This window comes from Gossypium raimondii, chromosome 7 (assembly GCF_025698545.1).
Source record: "Gossypium raimondii isolate GPD5lz chromosome 7, ASM2569854v1, whole genome shotgun sequence".
Taxonomy (NCBI): domain Eukaryota; kingdom Viridiplantae; phylum Streptophyta; class Magnoliopsida; order Malvales; family Malvaceae; genus Gossypium; species Gossypium raimondii.
The window spans coordinates 41094321-41111795 of NC_068571.1; the positions used below are offsets into that span (position 1 = coordinate 41094321).

Here is a 17475-nt window from a genome sequence, read left to right on the forward strand (position 1 = left end):
AAGTGCGATCTCCGTTACAGCCAATCCAGTCTTACACTCCAAATTCAAACATGTTGAACTTGACTTGTTTTTTGTCCGTGAAAAATTGGCTAATGTATCTCTTGTTGTTGGTGAGGTGCCCGCTTGTGATCAAATTGCCGATATTCTTACTAAACCATTATCTGTCTCTTTGTTTACTCATCAAGACTGCGTCAAAGTCCAATCAGAGGCCAGCCAACACGACTTCAACCTTTTCGGCTTCGGACACCTCTAATCCAGACGCTGCAAGTAAGGCACAAATATTTTCTATTTTTGCAATTAAGTCTTTTATAGCTAACTCACCTTTCTTTGTAGAGTGAAGTTCATGTCTGATGCGAGAAACTTTCGCACTAGTTGAAGCAGCAAACAACGGATTCGCGGTGCTCCATATTTCATACGCAGAATGAGCAGATGTAAAACAAGATAGGAGTGACGAACTAATCATAGAAAGAAGCCAAGACGCTAACAACTTGTCTTGTTGATTAAACACAACCGCATTTGGATTAGAAGTAAGCGCACCTTCTGGAGACACGATGAACCGAGGTGGAATAGACAGCGTACCTTCCAAGAATCCTTGCAGCTCATATCCCTCTATTCTCAATCGGATCCGATGCTGGCATTGAACAAAATTTCCCTCATCTAGCTTCACCGTGTCATGACGAGGGAAAGTTTGAACCAGGCGTGCACTAGAAAACGATGTACTCATAGGATTAGTAGAGTTGGGATCAACTGATGATGCTATAATGCGAAAGCGGAAGCACGTACCAAGACTAGGCGACTGATACCATGTAAGATACTACAGAAAAACATATGAATAAATTATATTATGATTCTTTAGTCTATTTTCATTATCTTGAATGAACACATTGATGAGGTTTATATACATAAGAATAACAACTCCTAACAAACTGCTTAACAGATAACTGCTTAGCAGACTCTAAAACAAACTAACCACCTTTACAGTCTCTATATTATTGTTTAACACTCTACACCAGCTCTGTCATAATCTTCACCTCATGAAATACGATAATGGAACATATATCGCTAACATATTTTTTCCTTTAAATATATCTCACAACATTCATAGTCAAATGTAAAGATTATAGCCTCAAGAAATAATATTCTTTCCTTAATTAATAAATTCACAAATGAATTTATTGAATTTGGTTCAATTGCAAAACTTTCATTACAAGTTTTTCCTTCCTGCTTAATTCAAACAATAATTAAAGTCTCTAATCTCCCATCACATAGTTTTATACTTATCAATCTCATACAATGTATACACATTGGCCATCATCATTGCCATTGAACAAGATTTTTAAACTCTAATATATCATATGACAATCTTTTTGCTCACCTTTCTTACACAATGTATACATATAGACCATCATAAATTTGAAAATTTTTCACACCCTCCTTATTTTAATAACAACCGGTCATGCTTAACAATATTCAAATTTATTATAATAATGTGTTTACCTCAACTAATGATTAACCACTTAGCTCTACCACTGTCACAAAAAATGAACTCGAAATCTTTATAAATTCTAAATTTTGTATATTTCTTCAATCCTTGTCAAGCAAAGATATAGAGAATAAATAATCAAGCATTCAACTTAAGTTCATTATTTATGTTTATAATGTTCAAAGAAAGAATCTCATGTTTTTGCCATCCAACACTAAAACCAGAAGAGGATCCTTATAAGAGCCAAGAGACCTTGTTCCCCTAAAATTTTAAGAAATTACCATTAAGCCTTTCATAATTTTTAAAATTTTTAATTAGCCCTCAAATTTTTTAAAATTCTCATTAGCTTCTTAAAATTTTTGAAAATTTTAATCAGACCCTCCAAAATTTTTGGATGTTCTCAATAAGCTCCTACAAGTTCTAAAAAATTTAATTAAACCCTTAATTTTATTAAAATTTTAATTAAGCCCTCTAAAACTTAGTTGTAGGATCTGATACTAATAAAACATTAGTTTTGAAAAAAAATTGTGCATATACTCTAAACCTTAAACCCTAAATCCTAAGCAGAGGTTTCAAGATATATATATTTTTGCCAATGATCAGATGAGTTTACCAATCCTCTATGCCTCCTCTATGTTTTTGTATAGAATTTTATTAAGGGTTTGAATGTTAAAATAAATAAAAGACTCATTCATGTATTCCAAACTTCTGCTAACTAGTGATTGCACCTCTCTCTTTCGTTTACTCTTTTTTTTTTCTTCTTTTTTCTTGAGTTTCTAATAGTCACTCTTAGCCAAAGTGAATCATTGGTCTCTTCAAGATTCCTAACTTTCCTTTTTTTATTTTTTATTTTTATGAATCTTTATCCTTTTTAATTCTACTTTAAGTCATCCCATAACTATTTGCTCCATTTATTCTAGGGCCATTATATTTATTCCCTCTCCAAGTGTTCAGTCAATACCTTATTCGTTGCATTGGCCCTTAAAGAATTTGAGTAGATGTTAATTAAGAAGCTCATGAATTTTCATGGTTGAATACTGGTGTACTAAGCTCTCATTTATCTCCATCGTTTCTTGACAACTGTCATCAAGTAAATCCTATGCATTTTCTCCTTTATCAATGCATATTTGATCACACTTGATACTATACTAACTTGATTCATTGTTCTGTTCGCCATTTAAATCCCCAAAGCTAATTCATTAAATGCGTCCCATATTTTCTTGTCTACACCACTAACATGAAAACATTGTTTTGCAGCTTTCTTAGCTTTTTTCTCAAATAAATAGAACCGTTTGATTTAGTGTTTGATGGCACTAGAGGTATGGATTGGTTAGAATAATTTTTCAAACAAAAACAATCAAATGATGCCCATACATCTTTGCATTCTAAAACTCTAATTATCAATTAAACACCATGGCAATTGAGGATGAAAACCTTCTCGACACAACTTAATTGATTAGTTAAAATCTTCGTAGTCATTTTAATAAAAATGTAATATTCCATGAGTGATTCTTTAACCAATACCACCTTTCAAGATGGATTAACAATGTTTTGAAAAGTTGTCATATTCCAAGGTGAAGGAGTCTTGTCAATTTTACCTTGGTAGACTTGAATTTCGTATAATCTAAATGTGTCCCTGGCTTCACCAATTCAAACTAGCTCAATATCCAATCCCATATTCGCTTAAGTAACTTTTCTTTCATTCCATTCACTAAAAACTCAAGAAGAAATTGTTTTCTTGAGATTCTCCTTATAATGATGCATTCTAATTTCTCCTTTCTATAATTATTACTTAACCTGCTAATTTAAAAAAAAATTTCTTGTAATGGCAAATAAATTTTTTTTTCAGTCAATACACAATTTTATAATTAACAAAAACATCGATAAATTTCTTTGATTCTAACAATGAATTATCTTTAATACATCTAGCACATTCCATGACTATAGATTTGTGAAAATAAGGGTTTAGGGTCTGTTTGTTTGACAGTAAAATATTTTCCGGAAAATGATTTCTGGAAAAATGATTTACTAGAAAATATTTTCTGGTGTTTGGATGAATCTGTGTAAAATATTTTCTGTTGTTTGGCAGATTTCCTGAAAATATTTTTCGGAAAAGTTGTTTTTACAAAATATATATTAATAAATTTTTATATTTTAAATTGTTTTTACATATATTGCAATTTGATTTAATAATTTTGTTTCTTGAGTATTACTCTCGAAATTCTTATAATAATTAATAATTTTTAGAATTAAAATTACAAGAGGTTATAGTAAATAATTACAAGTGTACAAACATACTCTAATATCAACCGGATATCGGATACACTAAAGATCTAAAATTAGTATCTATCACCATCTTAATCAAAACCATTTGAATATTAAATTTCCAAAAGATTAGCATCTGAATCCGGTGAAACTCTTCATCCCAATCCCAATTCATCTAAATTACAATATTTGAATCCAAAGTAATAGTATGAAATAGGACACGAGCAAGCAACGATGGTTGAAATGTAGAGCAAAATTTTTTATTGCACAATCACTCTATTCCATCATTTCTCTTGATATTCTCTGAGACCAAACATTTCCAACATTACTAAATTGGATGGTAGAATTTTGCAATTCTTTTCATCTGATTAGGATTCGAATATAACGCAGAAAAAGTCGGCCATTGAAATCAGATTAAGAAAATAAACATGGCAAAATTATTTCTAAGAAGATAAGATAACCACAAAGAGTGTCTAGAAGATAGGAGAATCGTCATCCCTCAACTAGAAGCATTCTTCCTAGCAAAGCATATCGTGGTAAGTCGCAAATCCAACGATGGCTACAGCAGCTCCAAGCGCAAATGGTGACTTACATCATTCAAAACGATAAAACAACAGTTCACTATAGTGAATGATAAAAATAAAGGAGCATGCCATTCAAGTTGAAGCAACTTCGTACCATCTCAGATTGTTTAAAGATAATTTTTGCTACGAAAAACTTCAAATACATATATGCTTAAACAAAATCACACTATAACTTGTAAAAGGTTTAAGGTGCAAACAACGTAAGCAAGTGGACAAAAGGAAATAAATAGTGATTTCCCCACACCAACACGGAGAAAAAGTAAAATATGTGCACAACAAGAAGTCATCGAAAATCTAACCATGGTCACCAACATTTTCCACAACCCCAAGTTTCAAGTGCATTAAGAATAGAACGGTTGTGAGATGCGGACAATCAGCATACAGAAACAACCATGAGAGATCGGTTTATGAGCCGATGGTGCTGCTTCTGCTTCTCCGGCCTCGGTTTGAGAATGCTCAAGTGAGGATGCTCAATTGCATTTACTATCCTTGAAATATGTTATTGAAATCACTCAATTTTGAGTGATAGGTATAGGTGCCTCTATCCCCATATCTGGCTAACTTTGAAAAGGAAATTTGAAATACAATACACTTTGAAACAACGACATGAATACCATTACCTCTTGAGGACACAAAATTAAACATTTTGACTCTGTTAAGGCATTCTACTTATTCATTTAACTATGCAAGAAAATTAAATTACGAAAAAATAAATAAAGCATGATACCTGGTAGAATTCGTATTGCCATTGAAATGAACCCAGATCATCTTTAGCGACAACAATGAGGCAAGACACCTCATAACCAAGTGTCTTCACCATCACCAAGCAACATCCATGAGCAATTCAGTTGCTCTCTTCCATGAAGACTCATCAGGCTGCGAAGGCAGATTATAATGAAATAGAACTTACAAAAGAAATAAATAACACATGCATATGCACCTACATGAATTTTACAAAATTCAACCATGGAACAAATATACATGATCATCTTTAGTGGCACAAAAGAGTTCACTCCAAGCATATGAGGTGCAACCATTTTTACAAATATGATTACATAACGAAAATGATTAACTAAAAATAGTAGATAACTCTAAATTTAAAATCCCACATCGGAAAAATCATGCTTGATTTACTGTCATAAACAAATACTGACTATGTCACAAGGAGCCAGTGACTCTTTACTAGACAACAATTTTGAAACTCCATCCTCAGGGATTTCTAGCAAGAATAGAGTTTTCTTTATTCCCTAAGAATGACAAAACAAACAAACACCAAGCCTGAAGTAGAAATATTAACATATGAAAGCAAAAGAAATTATCAACTTAGGTATATCTCAACAAAATATTAACATATGCAAGGAAGTATATGTCAATCAAATGAAAAAGTTTTTATGTGTAAAGTTCCAGAAAGGAATTGCTTTGATACTGCAAGAAGTGTGTAGATTTTGACAATTTTTCATCTCAAAGAAAGTACATCTTCAAATATCATTTCACTTGAACCTTATACAAAGTCTTTCTAATACGTCTATGACACCCCATTTATGGTATAGACTCCATAACACCAAGAAATGCATATATGTGAATATCCTCAATCCCCCAAAATGACAAAGTAACTCCTTGTGTTTAGAGGTGGGGGCTTGCTTTCAACATAAAATTTCAAGACAGTGCATAATATAATGGCACTTAGCCCAGGTAATTCCACAACATTCACAGCGTATTGCTCATCAACAGTTGGAGAATATGAATCCAAATAGGGCCTACATTAAAGTAAATAAAGTTAAAAAGATGGGGAGAAGAATTAGATATCGGAAAAGAATTTTAATGAATACGCCAAGAAAAGAATTCATCAATCTGATTTCCCAACGTTTCTTGGACCAAAAACAAAGCACTAGAAAACATTTCTTTCGATTGTTGCTTTTTCCTATCTAGCCTTTGCTCCTAATGATGCGGATGGCGGAGGAAGAATCGCCATTGAAAATAAAACAGAAAGAACAACAACTTTAAATGCTTATTCAGTGTTTTCAAAAAAGAGAGTGTTTAGTTTAAGTGAAGGTTACGATCGGAGAGGAGGGGCAGGAAATGAAAAACCAACGATAATCAATAGCGAGGAGAGTGGGGATTCTTGGAAAATCGGTTGTCGACGTTTTCTCAGGGAAGTTTTCTCATGAAAATTTGAAGGAATGAAGGAAGGGAGAAGAATGGATGAAGGTAGCTTACTGGATGAAGGGAGAAGAATGACTGAGAGCTTTAGGAAAATGTGTTACGGAAATTGAAATGGTAAGAAAATTTCCCAAAAATTGTAAGGCATTTTCCTGTGTTTTGGAGTTGATTTTCTAAATGGAAAATGTTTTCCGCCAAACAAACACTGGAAAAGTTGGAAAACAATTTCCGAAAAATGAAATCCCACAATCAAACGGACCCTTAGTGTCCATTGGATTTTGAAATCACCATGTTCACGTTGGTTTCATATCTTGTTTGAACTTGTTTGCAATAGATCTTGCCTCTTCAATGCTGATGAATTTGACTATCAAATTTGCGCACTTTAATAATCAACTTGTTTTGTATGAATATTTAAAATTTTTACCATATCTTTGGAAAACATTCTTGAGTCATCTTTGATGGATATTTGGTGACAAATTATTTATAAAGAGCAATATAGTAGGACTTGTTAGTTGTCTCTCAAATCACCATTCCATAATTTATCGTCCTTTTATTATAATTCAATTATATTATATCAAATGTTTTCAATTTATTTTGTTACTCTTTGTATATTATACAATAAGTAAACCTCTTGTGTTATTATAAGCATGCGATATATATTTTAGAATTTTAATTTTGATATTCATTTAGAATAATGTGTTGTTCATTTGAAATTATAAACTTTTTTTGGTGGCATTTTGATATCAGTTTGTAGTGTCTTATTTATTGTTTGTACTATTTATCATGTCTTCATATGAGTTGATCCTCCTCTAAATTTAAATATTATGCTTATATATAAAAGTAAAATAAAATATATAAATTTATATTTGAAATTTAAATATAATTATAAAGAGGGTTAATAAGTCGATTGTAAATTATATTTTGTTATATAGAAGTTTGTATCAACTAATTTCTTCAAGGTTTGTATATAGAAAACTTGAGAAATAAAACTTGAAAAACAAAAATAAAATTAAGTGAAGATTATATTAATTTTAATTGAAAATTGAAAAAATGTGAAACACTAAATAGAAATAAAAAATAGTTATATTAGTTTTAATTAAAAATTGAAAAGCAAAAAAAGTGAAAATTATATATTAATTTCAAATAATTTAATATTTGAAATTTGAAATCACAATAATGATTATATTAATTTTAATTTAATCTTGAAAAACAAACAAAGAAGGCTGTGAAACATTAAATAGAAATAAAACAAAAAAATGTGAAGTTAATTTTAATTAAAACTAGAGAAAAAAAGAAACGTTAAGTAGATATATTACTATGAAATAATGCATGACTAAAATATATATTTGAATGATTTTAACATTAATAAGAATATTAATGAAATAATAAAACCAATAAAACTAATTGCTATTTTAATATAAATTAATTACAATTTCAACTGAATTGTAAATTAATTGAAAAAACAATTAAACTACCATTTAGGTGAAGCCTGAAAATTTCAAGAAGGGTTAAGATAATGAACAATAATAGTATTTTAAAAATAAAATTAATTAAAGAAAAATAATAAATAAATAAAATTAAGTTAGAATTTTTTTTTAAAATTTGTTTGAATTGCACTCTTCGATCCTTGATCTCACTAATATCATCAATTATTTCGTTTACATAAAATTTTTATGCAATTTTTTTGTCTTAATGTACACAACTAAAGAATTTTTCAAAAAATCATCTTCCATCTTGCTACGAAGTCGAGTCTTCACAATCTTCATAGCAAAAAAACACGTTTTGTAGATGCAGTTGAATTTGGAAGAGTCAATATAAGACAAATCAATCTATCCACGAGCGAGTACATGATTGACTTTCCACTCTTCATTAAGCTCTACAAAGTTCAGAAAGTGTTAATATTTTTCTCAAACCAGGATGCTTACATACATCAAGTTCATAATGCTTCAACTCATATGGGAGACGTTCTTTCTTTTGTTGAGAAAAATCTTCTAGATAGAACTTGTTTACAAGAATTCAAATTTTATCAATATCAAATAACTTGAAAAACTCTTTGGGATCTAAAACTGTAGTAAGAGTGAGAAGCTCAACAATATTTTCGTTAAATATGATTTTCAGTTCTTGCAACTGAGTATCTATTGTAACAAAAATATATCTACTCGATAATGATGTTTCACTATAACATCTTCCTTCTTGTTACGACTACGACCCAAAATGCATTGAACATTCATATCTGAAAAATCCAACTCCCAAGTTTCACAAAAAGATGTGACATTTTTCAACAATTCATCTCATCCATCATCTCTCCACTTATCTCATCCATCATCTCTCAACTTTTGAATTGAATCTTTTATTGTCAAAATTAAACTCATGGCATTTAATATATCTTGAGAACGACGTTGCAAAGCTTGACAAAGATTATCAATAATTCCTAAAACTTCCTTCATTAAATGCAAAATAAAAATAAACTCAAAAGATCTCAATTTGTTATATGCGTTATGAGCATCTCCCCGTTGAGAATAGTTAGGAGCGGTATTTTTTAGATTTTCAAGAACTGTACTAGTAGCATTGTACATCGTCAGTAAACTAGTAACTAAATTTAAATGAGAACTCTATCCAGTCTCACCAGGACATTGTAAAGTGTCAATCTGATTCTTTCCTGTTCTAGGTGCTAACTCATTGATTATTTTAGTTGTTTGGACTTTTTGTAATTCATTGTGTTGTTTGGAAGAAGCAAAAGCAATACTAACAATATCAGACAAATCTTTAAAAAATTAATGCACTTCAACCACTTCTTTAGTTGTTGCAACCAATGTTAATTGAAGACGATGAGCAAAACAATGAACATAATAAGCATATTGACAATCATTCAACACCAAAGCTTACAAGCCGTTAAATTCCCCATGCATAATGCTTATTCCATCATAACCTTGACCTCAGATATTTTGCATGTCAAAACTATGTTGCAAGAGAACATTCAAAATCTCATTCTTCAAAGTCAATGCTGCAGTATCTTTAACATGGACTATATAAAAAATCGTTCTTTTACCAATTTTTTTTTCAACAAATCTCAAATCAATTGTCATTTGCTCTTTTTTTTGACTCGTCTCTCGCTTCATCCACAATAATGCTAAACTTCCTGTTACCAATTTCTTCACAAATTACATTACGAATTCTACTGGCATAAATTTGCAGTATCTCTTTTTTGTATTGTTGAAGAAGTATAACTAGCATTTTGTGGAGCACTTTTCAAAACATTTTCAACTTTCTCATCATAAAATTCTAATAGTGATAACAATTCAAGAAAGTTCCCACGATTTTTTGATCTTGAGCTTTCATCATGACCTCTAAAAGCACACCTTTGAAACATCAACCATCGAACATCTATACTAGTTTTCATACGTAGACGATTAGTTGCAGTTTGCTGTGTTATTTGTCTATCAAGTGATACTTCAATATGTCAAGTTTGATTCATTAAATCTACATAAGCTCTTTGTGCAGTGAATTTGGATCTTTTCCTATGTGTAAAAAAAGCACAATTGCATCCATAAAGTACTTTTTTCCAATTACTAAAGCCACCATGAGTAAATGCATTTGATCCAAAACAATTACTTGAACTACTATTAAAAAGAAAACAAAGCAAACAAAATGTTTCATCTTTAGAAGGTGGATATTCTAATCAGGAAAATTGTTTAAACCATGATGTTGAAAATAACGATGATGCTTTTTTGAATTAGAAGCAGGATATTCTGAAAGAATAGGTTAACATGGTCCAAACTTAATATAAGCTCTTCGAATTTCATCACACATATTAACCGAATACTCATATATTTACTTACGTAACCCAGGTTTGTGTTCTAAGTTAGATAAATCAAGTGCCTCATATTCAACTCTAGAAATTTTAAAAGGATGAGCATCAGAGTTTAAAGGAGTAAACGATGAAGGTGGTACTTCAATTTGTGACGCTTCTGAAGGTGATTGTGTTATCTCTGTACTTTTCTTTTTAAAAAACGAATCAATTGTTTTCAACTTCATAACTACAATATCTTAAAAATAAAAAGTTAACAACTATAAAATAAAATTAATCTATAAACTTTAAAACACGATAAAAACAATAGTAAATTTGTAAAAAGATAAAACACGAAATAATTTAGTATTTAAAAATTGAAAAGATAACATGAAACAGAAGCTTAGAGCTTAATTTTAAAATATTTACTTAAATATTTAATAGTTGAAAAACATAAAAAAAAGCGTTAGTTCAAATCTGAAAACAAAACAAAAGTTAATATTTAAAAGTTGAAAGAGAAGCCCTTTTATGATATTTAATATAATATATCGTTTCACATTACAACATATTATATTTTATTAATTTTAATTAAAAGTTATTTATTAGTTGAAAATTGGAAAAAGTGAAATTACCATTTAAATAAATAATTTTAAAAATTTCAATGGCAAATATGTTGTTGAGAAATTGCAATTTTAGAGTTGGTGCTTATATATATATTAGATAAACATCATTCTTTGCATAAAATTATTTTATCAAAATATATGGGTTATGGTGTAATTTTGTCGGGTATTGAAATTTGTCATTATATTCTATTTTGATTGATGTTAGCAACTATACTTCAAGAATATGCATGATTGAATTTATTCACTAAACTTTGAATTTTAATTAATTTTGGCACTAACTTTGATTTTTAACTAAATTTTTACTATTAAATATTAATTTTAATGATTTAAAACAAAATTTAATAGAAAAATATTATTTCAAATATTTTTATTTTAATAGTGAACATTAAGTTACTTTATAAAAGTAATGAATAAACTTCCAATTTTATTTAATGGAAGGAAGACTTGAACTTTTATAAAGTATAAAAAGAATACTTTGTTTTTATTATTATTATAAATAACAGTTTTATTAATAATTAATATTGTGTTAATCAATCAGTTATTTTAATCATTTAACTACAATATTTCAATTATTTTTATTAAATTTAAGTTAAGTTAATTTAATCAAGATTCAAACTTTAGTTTTAAAATTTATTCAAATAAAAGTTAAGTGACAAAATCAATATATAGTAAATTTACTATGAATTTAAAAGTATGATGACAAAACCAAATCATAGTGGCAAATTTCAATTTCTATCTAAAGTATAGTGATAAATTTGTACATTATTCAACATGGCGTAAGTTGAATTTGGAATCACCTCTCACAAAGGCATTGTCCATGTTATTATCAGTGTTGTAGATTACAAAGTAGACATATTTATGCTGACCAATTATGTTGGCAAGTGGGTAAAGTTTGGCGAAGGGTGCAATTAGAGGATGAAGTTATCATTTTAAAGAAATAGATTTAGGAAATCCTGAAAGATAGTGATCCTTATATACATGCATTTCTTGACAAAAATAGAAGATCATCATAATATGTAGCTGCTAATGTCATTGGTACAAGCAAATCCGACGATATTGGTCTTAATCCTGAATCTGATACAAAAAAATTACCCAAGGCAAAACAGAAGCTCACGCCTTGACTGTAAAGCAATTGCAATCAATCTTAAAACGATATGTCTTAACTTTTGCTAGTACCATGTTGGAATTGGAAACACTTCCTGCAAATAGGCGAGGGGTGTTTTAGACTATATTGATACAAGCAAACAATGATGTTATTGCAGTAGATGAAAGGCAAAACATATTTGCTCTTGTCAGGGTTAGACCAATGTTGTCAAAAAGCTGCAATCAGGTGTCCGTCAAGACGTTGGACTCCTCCGCATTCGATATATTATGTTAATTTTATGAGAAAGTTCAACAATAAAAAGGACAGGATGGCATCCTTGTTGGAAAGGTGGGCTTAGTTGATGAAAGGTGACGCTATGGTTATATGAAAAAGACTCATCAATTCCATGCTGAAGGTGTTTTTTTTGCATCACAAGTATACGTCTCGAAACTCGCAAGTACCCAAATTTTACTAAATTCGCACACTAAATTTTATCCAATAATGAAAACTAATTCTACAATTTTAAACTAAATCCATTAATTAGTAAACTGGAAATTAATATTAAAAGAAAAAAGACAATGTTAATGTTTTTATATGATAAAATTCTAGTATCATAATTTTATTTGACACTTTGCAATAATCTAGTAATCCTTTATTTTTCTTTCAATGTGCGGAAAAATCCATCTAAAGTTTTAATGTAATTTATGCATAATTCTGAACAACATATAAATCTTATGGAAATTAACATTAGAAAGATGACTCTAATCTTGATCATATGTTGTTTAATTCTTATCTTTTCAAGAATTACCTATTTCAATTCAATCTAAAAAACTCAATCGGTTTAAATTCAATAGATTAAAAAAATGATGATGTAGACCAGCTGTTACAATTGTTCTCAAAGAACCCTAAAAGCTTGTTTGAATTACTAACCGACTACTAAAAAGATCAGAAAAAACCGGATATTTAGACTAAATTAACCTAGGGCAAATGGAGAAAAACATTTTAAACAGCCTACTAACGCCCAAACATTATTTACCTTCACCCCAATTGGTAAATTACACAAATGGCTAGAAACTTAAGAGAAATTGTGAGTCTATTTTTGGTAGGTATAGTCTTAGTAATCATTAAAGAAAAAGGGGTAATAGTAAGGCGTGTTGCATTTTTGAAGCGGACATATGTACAGATTTTAGAGACAATATGAATGAAAAGAGTAGTCATGAACCTCAAACATGAATTGTAAAAAATAAAAGAAAGATGAAATTTTAACAAGGAAATATTTTTAATATTTTTCTTTATTTTTTAAAATTAAAAAAGGCAAAGATAGAATAGATTAAATTAACTGAATCGAAAATTAGTGATTTTGATTAGTTTAATAATTAAAAAATGAAATAAAAAGTTACAATAATTCATGTTTAAATATTTAAGTAAGTATAGTTCATGCTTGTCATTGAAAATACAAAACAATTGACAAGAAAATCAGAGAAAATTAATATGGTTAGGCTTCCAAATTCACCGACCCTTCTGAAATATTGTTGACCGTTTTTCCCAATAAAATCTAGGGGCCCTTTTGTTTATGGAAAAATAATTTCAGTTTTAGTATGCTTAAAGAAATGGTCTTAAAATAACCCTACAAATGAAAGCGTTGTCAAAGGCAGGAAACAGGAATCATCAAAATCTGGAAACCCTCTAAAAGTAGACAATGTCGGGCTTGAACTGCTGGCAGCCTATGGGTCACTTCAACGCTCTTGCTCCGAATAATGCAATGCAAGGCATATGGGGGTGCTGCAACATTTTTCTTCCTTTTATTTGTTGTCGCTCGTCATTTTCATGGTTGCTTTATATTCCAACGTTGAGTTTCGTTATAATTCTACTTATCAACATTGTTGACAAAAGCCTTGAAAATCAAATGGTTATGGTGATGCGTTTTATGAAAATGCAATAAGCTGAGGACCAATTAGAACTATACTTTAACAGGCGATTTGTAGTCATTTTCACATGTATTGAAGAAAAAGTAGACTTTGCGTTACATATTGTAACAAAATGTTGGAACTTTCTCAGTGTACATGTTTCAAGTCTCAAAGCTCCAATCTCCATGAAAAAACACAACTTTCCTACAATGGGATCCAAATAACAATGCAGGTGACAATCTCTAGGATGAAATTCCATTTCCCATGTTTTCAAAAGTCAAACCAACTTATAGTCATAAGACCCTAAAATTACTAGAGGTTAGTGCCAATACATTGAAATTAACACAAGCTTAACCCAGTCAGCTAAAACCACCCACAAAAATCAAGGCACCAAAATTTGACCTTAGTTCAAACTTTCCAAACTGAAATGGACAAAATTTTTACACCCTTTCAACAAAAAGGAGCCTTTACAAGATTCCCAACCCTATTGTCCCTCTCATTGTGGGGACTTTCACCGTGCCGTGCCTTGCAATACATTGCAAGCTTAGCTTACTTTGCCTTGTAATATTTCTCCATTCTCATTCACTTCTTTCTCTCTCTTTCTTGTTGCCAAACTACTACAATTCACATACCAAATCCAATCATCAATGCACAATGCTGACCCTACACTTCATGCCTTTTGCTTCCATTATCGCCACATATATCTCCGTTCATATTGCCCTCTTTCTTCGTTGCCACAGTTTTCGACTTCCTTGGTATGCACTTAGCACGCACGCCATCCATCTCCTTTTCTTCCAACTGCAACTGCGAACTCCTGATGATTCCAAAGTTCCCAAATTAATCAAATGAACAAGCAACCAAAAAAAAAAAAAAATTCTAACTAGAATAAATGCTAGTCTATTTGTTTTACACCAATTGATTATAAGCTTAAAATCTTAACAGAATTTGTTTGTTTTACCCCAATTATAGGACCATTGGTCTTGAATATGTGCATTATGAATGTGGACGGCCAGAATTTATATGATCCATCATTAAATGAATAGAGATATTCATCTGATGTTCCCAGTAGATGAACAATAGATTGTACCTCTGCAACAAAAATGAATAGCTCTAGCTGGCTTATTGCTAAAGACAAGTACGAATCTTACAAGCAAGACACAGAAAAGGCCAACCAGGGTCTCATTCAGACATAAATTCCCTGGAAATGTGAGAACAAACTTTACTTGTTTTGCAGGAAAACAACAGTTCATTTTCAACTTAAAATTCAAAGCTAATTTATTGAGTCAACCCCCACTTCGAGTCATATCAAGATGTAGAATTTGGTTTATGCCTGCTATTTCCTTTCTACATAACAAAAGCTTGAATCATACTAACTTGGAATTCAAAGCTATTAAGTATTAATCTGAAATGAAATGCTTTAACAAAGTTACCTATCAGCATTGTACGAAGAAGATCTCTTGAAGGCAGGAACTTCAACTTTCTTGGTCTCAATCAAGCTCCCACTGAAGTACTCTTTATCTTCCAATCTTACCCTTGAGAAGCTCCCAATATCCCTTTCAATCCCTGCATCTTTTCCCACCTGGTTACAATCCCCACCTGCTCCACGAGGTAACCTTGATTTATAGTGCCCAATCAACGAGAACCCTTGATCCCTCTCCGAACTTGGTCCACAATCCTTGAACGAGATGGAACCGCAGGATATCAACTGCATCAAAACAGACGGCGCCTTTATTCTACCACTTTGGCAACCCTCAGCAGTCTTATTCAAGTTATCGTCGTTACCCCCATTGCACAATCTCAGCCGTCCATCAGCTTTCATCAAGGTTTCGAGCGTCTCCGGACTCGAATCCGATGGCGGGGGTGAAATCTCTTCCCTGTTCAGCTCCGAAGTTTGATTCTGCTCCAACTCTTGACTTTCACTTTGCACTTCCTCAATCTCCGTTTGCTTAACCATCGCCTTTCCACTTCTCCTCTTATCATCAGTCTGAGTCGACGCATCAGCAGCGAGTCTCCGTGCTGAATCGGAACTAGACTCGGCCTTATAAACTCTGTATTCGTTGAGATCAATGGAAGTCCAAGACTGATTCCTCCGCCGTCTGATTGACGGGAAATCATGACCGTTCTCGGATTTTTGACTCTCCAACGGTTTTGTTAGCCGAAAAGAAGACGACTTTACTTCCAAGGATTTCGTGTTTATCGAATGGTCCAGAACCTCCGATCCTTTGAGAACGTATTCTTGGCCGTGAGATGGGTAAATAAAATCGTTCTCCGCTAAGTCGTGCCAAACGAAGCCGTTTTTGTAACTCCTGAGTTTAGGAAAACCAACACTGAATAATATTAAATATCGAAGGGTGAGGGGATGTGATCAGACGGTTAGGAATGAATGAGAGTGTTACCGTTTGCAGGACCAGGAGTATAGGCTAGCCATGCCTTTGCCTCGAAGGAGGTTTAGGCGGTTGATTACATCTGAAAGATGAAAAGAAAACGAGATAATTTTAGATTCAATTTGCTTGAAATTTAGAATAAAATCGGGTGCTTTTTCTCGGCATCCAAACAAAGAGAAGAACAGGTTTTGATTAGAAAAACAAGGAACCAGAAAAAAGATCACTTCTTTTAACAAATTTATTCTTTACGAGAAAACAGAAAGTTGGGTCTTTTGTCAGCTATGGAGCTGGGCACGACCATTTGGCAGAAAGCATTTCTTGGGACGTGAAAGTAAATTTAAAATTTTGAACTTTCTTACAAACCAAACAGAGAATTCTTGAAAATGAAAGGAAGTTGTGCAAATTTTGAACCCAGAAAGGAAACCAAATGCATTTACCTTTGAGATAAAGGCCATGATGAGAAGAGAGAGGAACTTCCATGAAATGTGGGTGTTCAAGCTGACCATTTCTAGACAAATAGTAAACAACAGAAACTTTCTTTTCAGAGCTGTTGGTGGTGGTGGGGTGAGACTTGGGTGCAATCCAGATTTTGTGCCTTTCAGGGCTTATATCTCTCTCTTTCCATTTCCTTGAAACAACCCCAAACTCTGTCGTTGTACCTCTGGAAGAACTGACCGCCATTGCAAGCAACTTTCTCTATCTGCAAAACCAAACAAGAAACACAGAGAGAATGAGAGAGTGAAGAGGGGAGAGGGGAGAGGAGAGAGAAGGTGAGTTTACCTGAGGAAGTAAAAGCTAGCAGAGAAGAAACGGGTAGATTTGGGTGTGAAATGGAGAAGAGAAGAGCAAGTGTGAAATGGAGAAGAGAAGAAAATAGTTGAAAATGAGAGTGCGGCAGACAGCAGTTAGGAAGGAAAAAGATAAAGGGAGATATTGATTTCAGTTGTCGCAGTATGGAGCATTGACAGTCAAATTCCCAGTTTGCTTATTTATTTGTATCTACGTAGTTAAAAAGTGCAAATAGCTAAGCCTAAGCCAAACAATGCCGTCCTACCTTTACCATACGTTTTTGTTTAGGATTTGGGAAGAACGTAGATATGATGCGTGACAATAGAAGTATTTGTATACAAATCTCAGTTTTTCAGATTTAATTAATTATACACCTCTACCACAACAAAATTTTATAAATATTACATTT

General features: G+C 31.8%; 1 protein-coding gene across 1 annotated transcript; it reads right to left on the minus strand.

Annotated features, from left to right (window-relative positions):
* Positions 1-14124: 14124 nt before the first annotated feature.
* LOC105791088 (protein SOSEKI 5) lies at positions 14125-17250 on the minus strand. The gene is made up of 5 exons (XM_012618989.2): positions 17058-17250; positions 16715-16977; positions 16290-16359; positions 15324-16199; positions 14125-14707 (listed from the first exon to the last, which is right to left on the minus strand). The coding sequence occupies exons 2-5, from the start codon at positions 16956-16958 to the stop codon at positions 14557-14559; spliced, it is 1341 nt and encodes a 446-aa protein (XP_012474443.1). The 5' UTR covers positions 16959-16977; positions 17058-17250; the 3' UTR covers positions 14125-14556.
* Between the last annotated feature and the right edge of the window lie 225 nt (positions 17251-17475).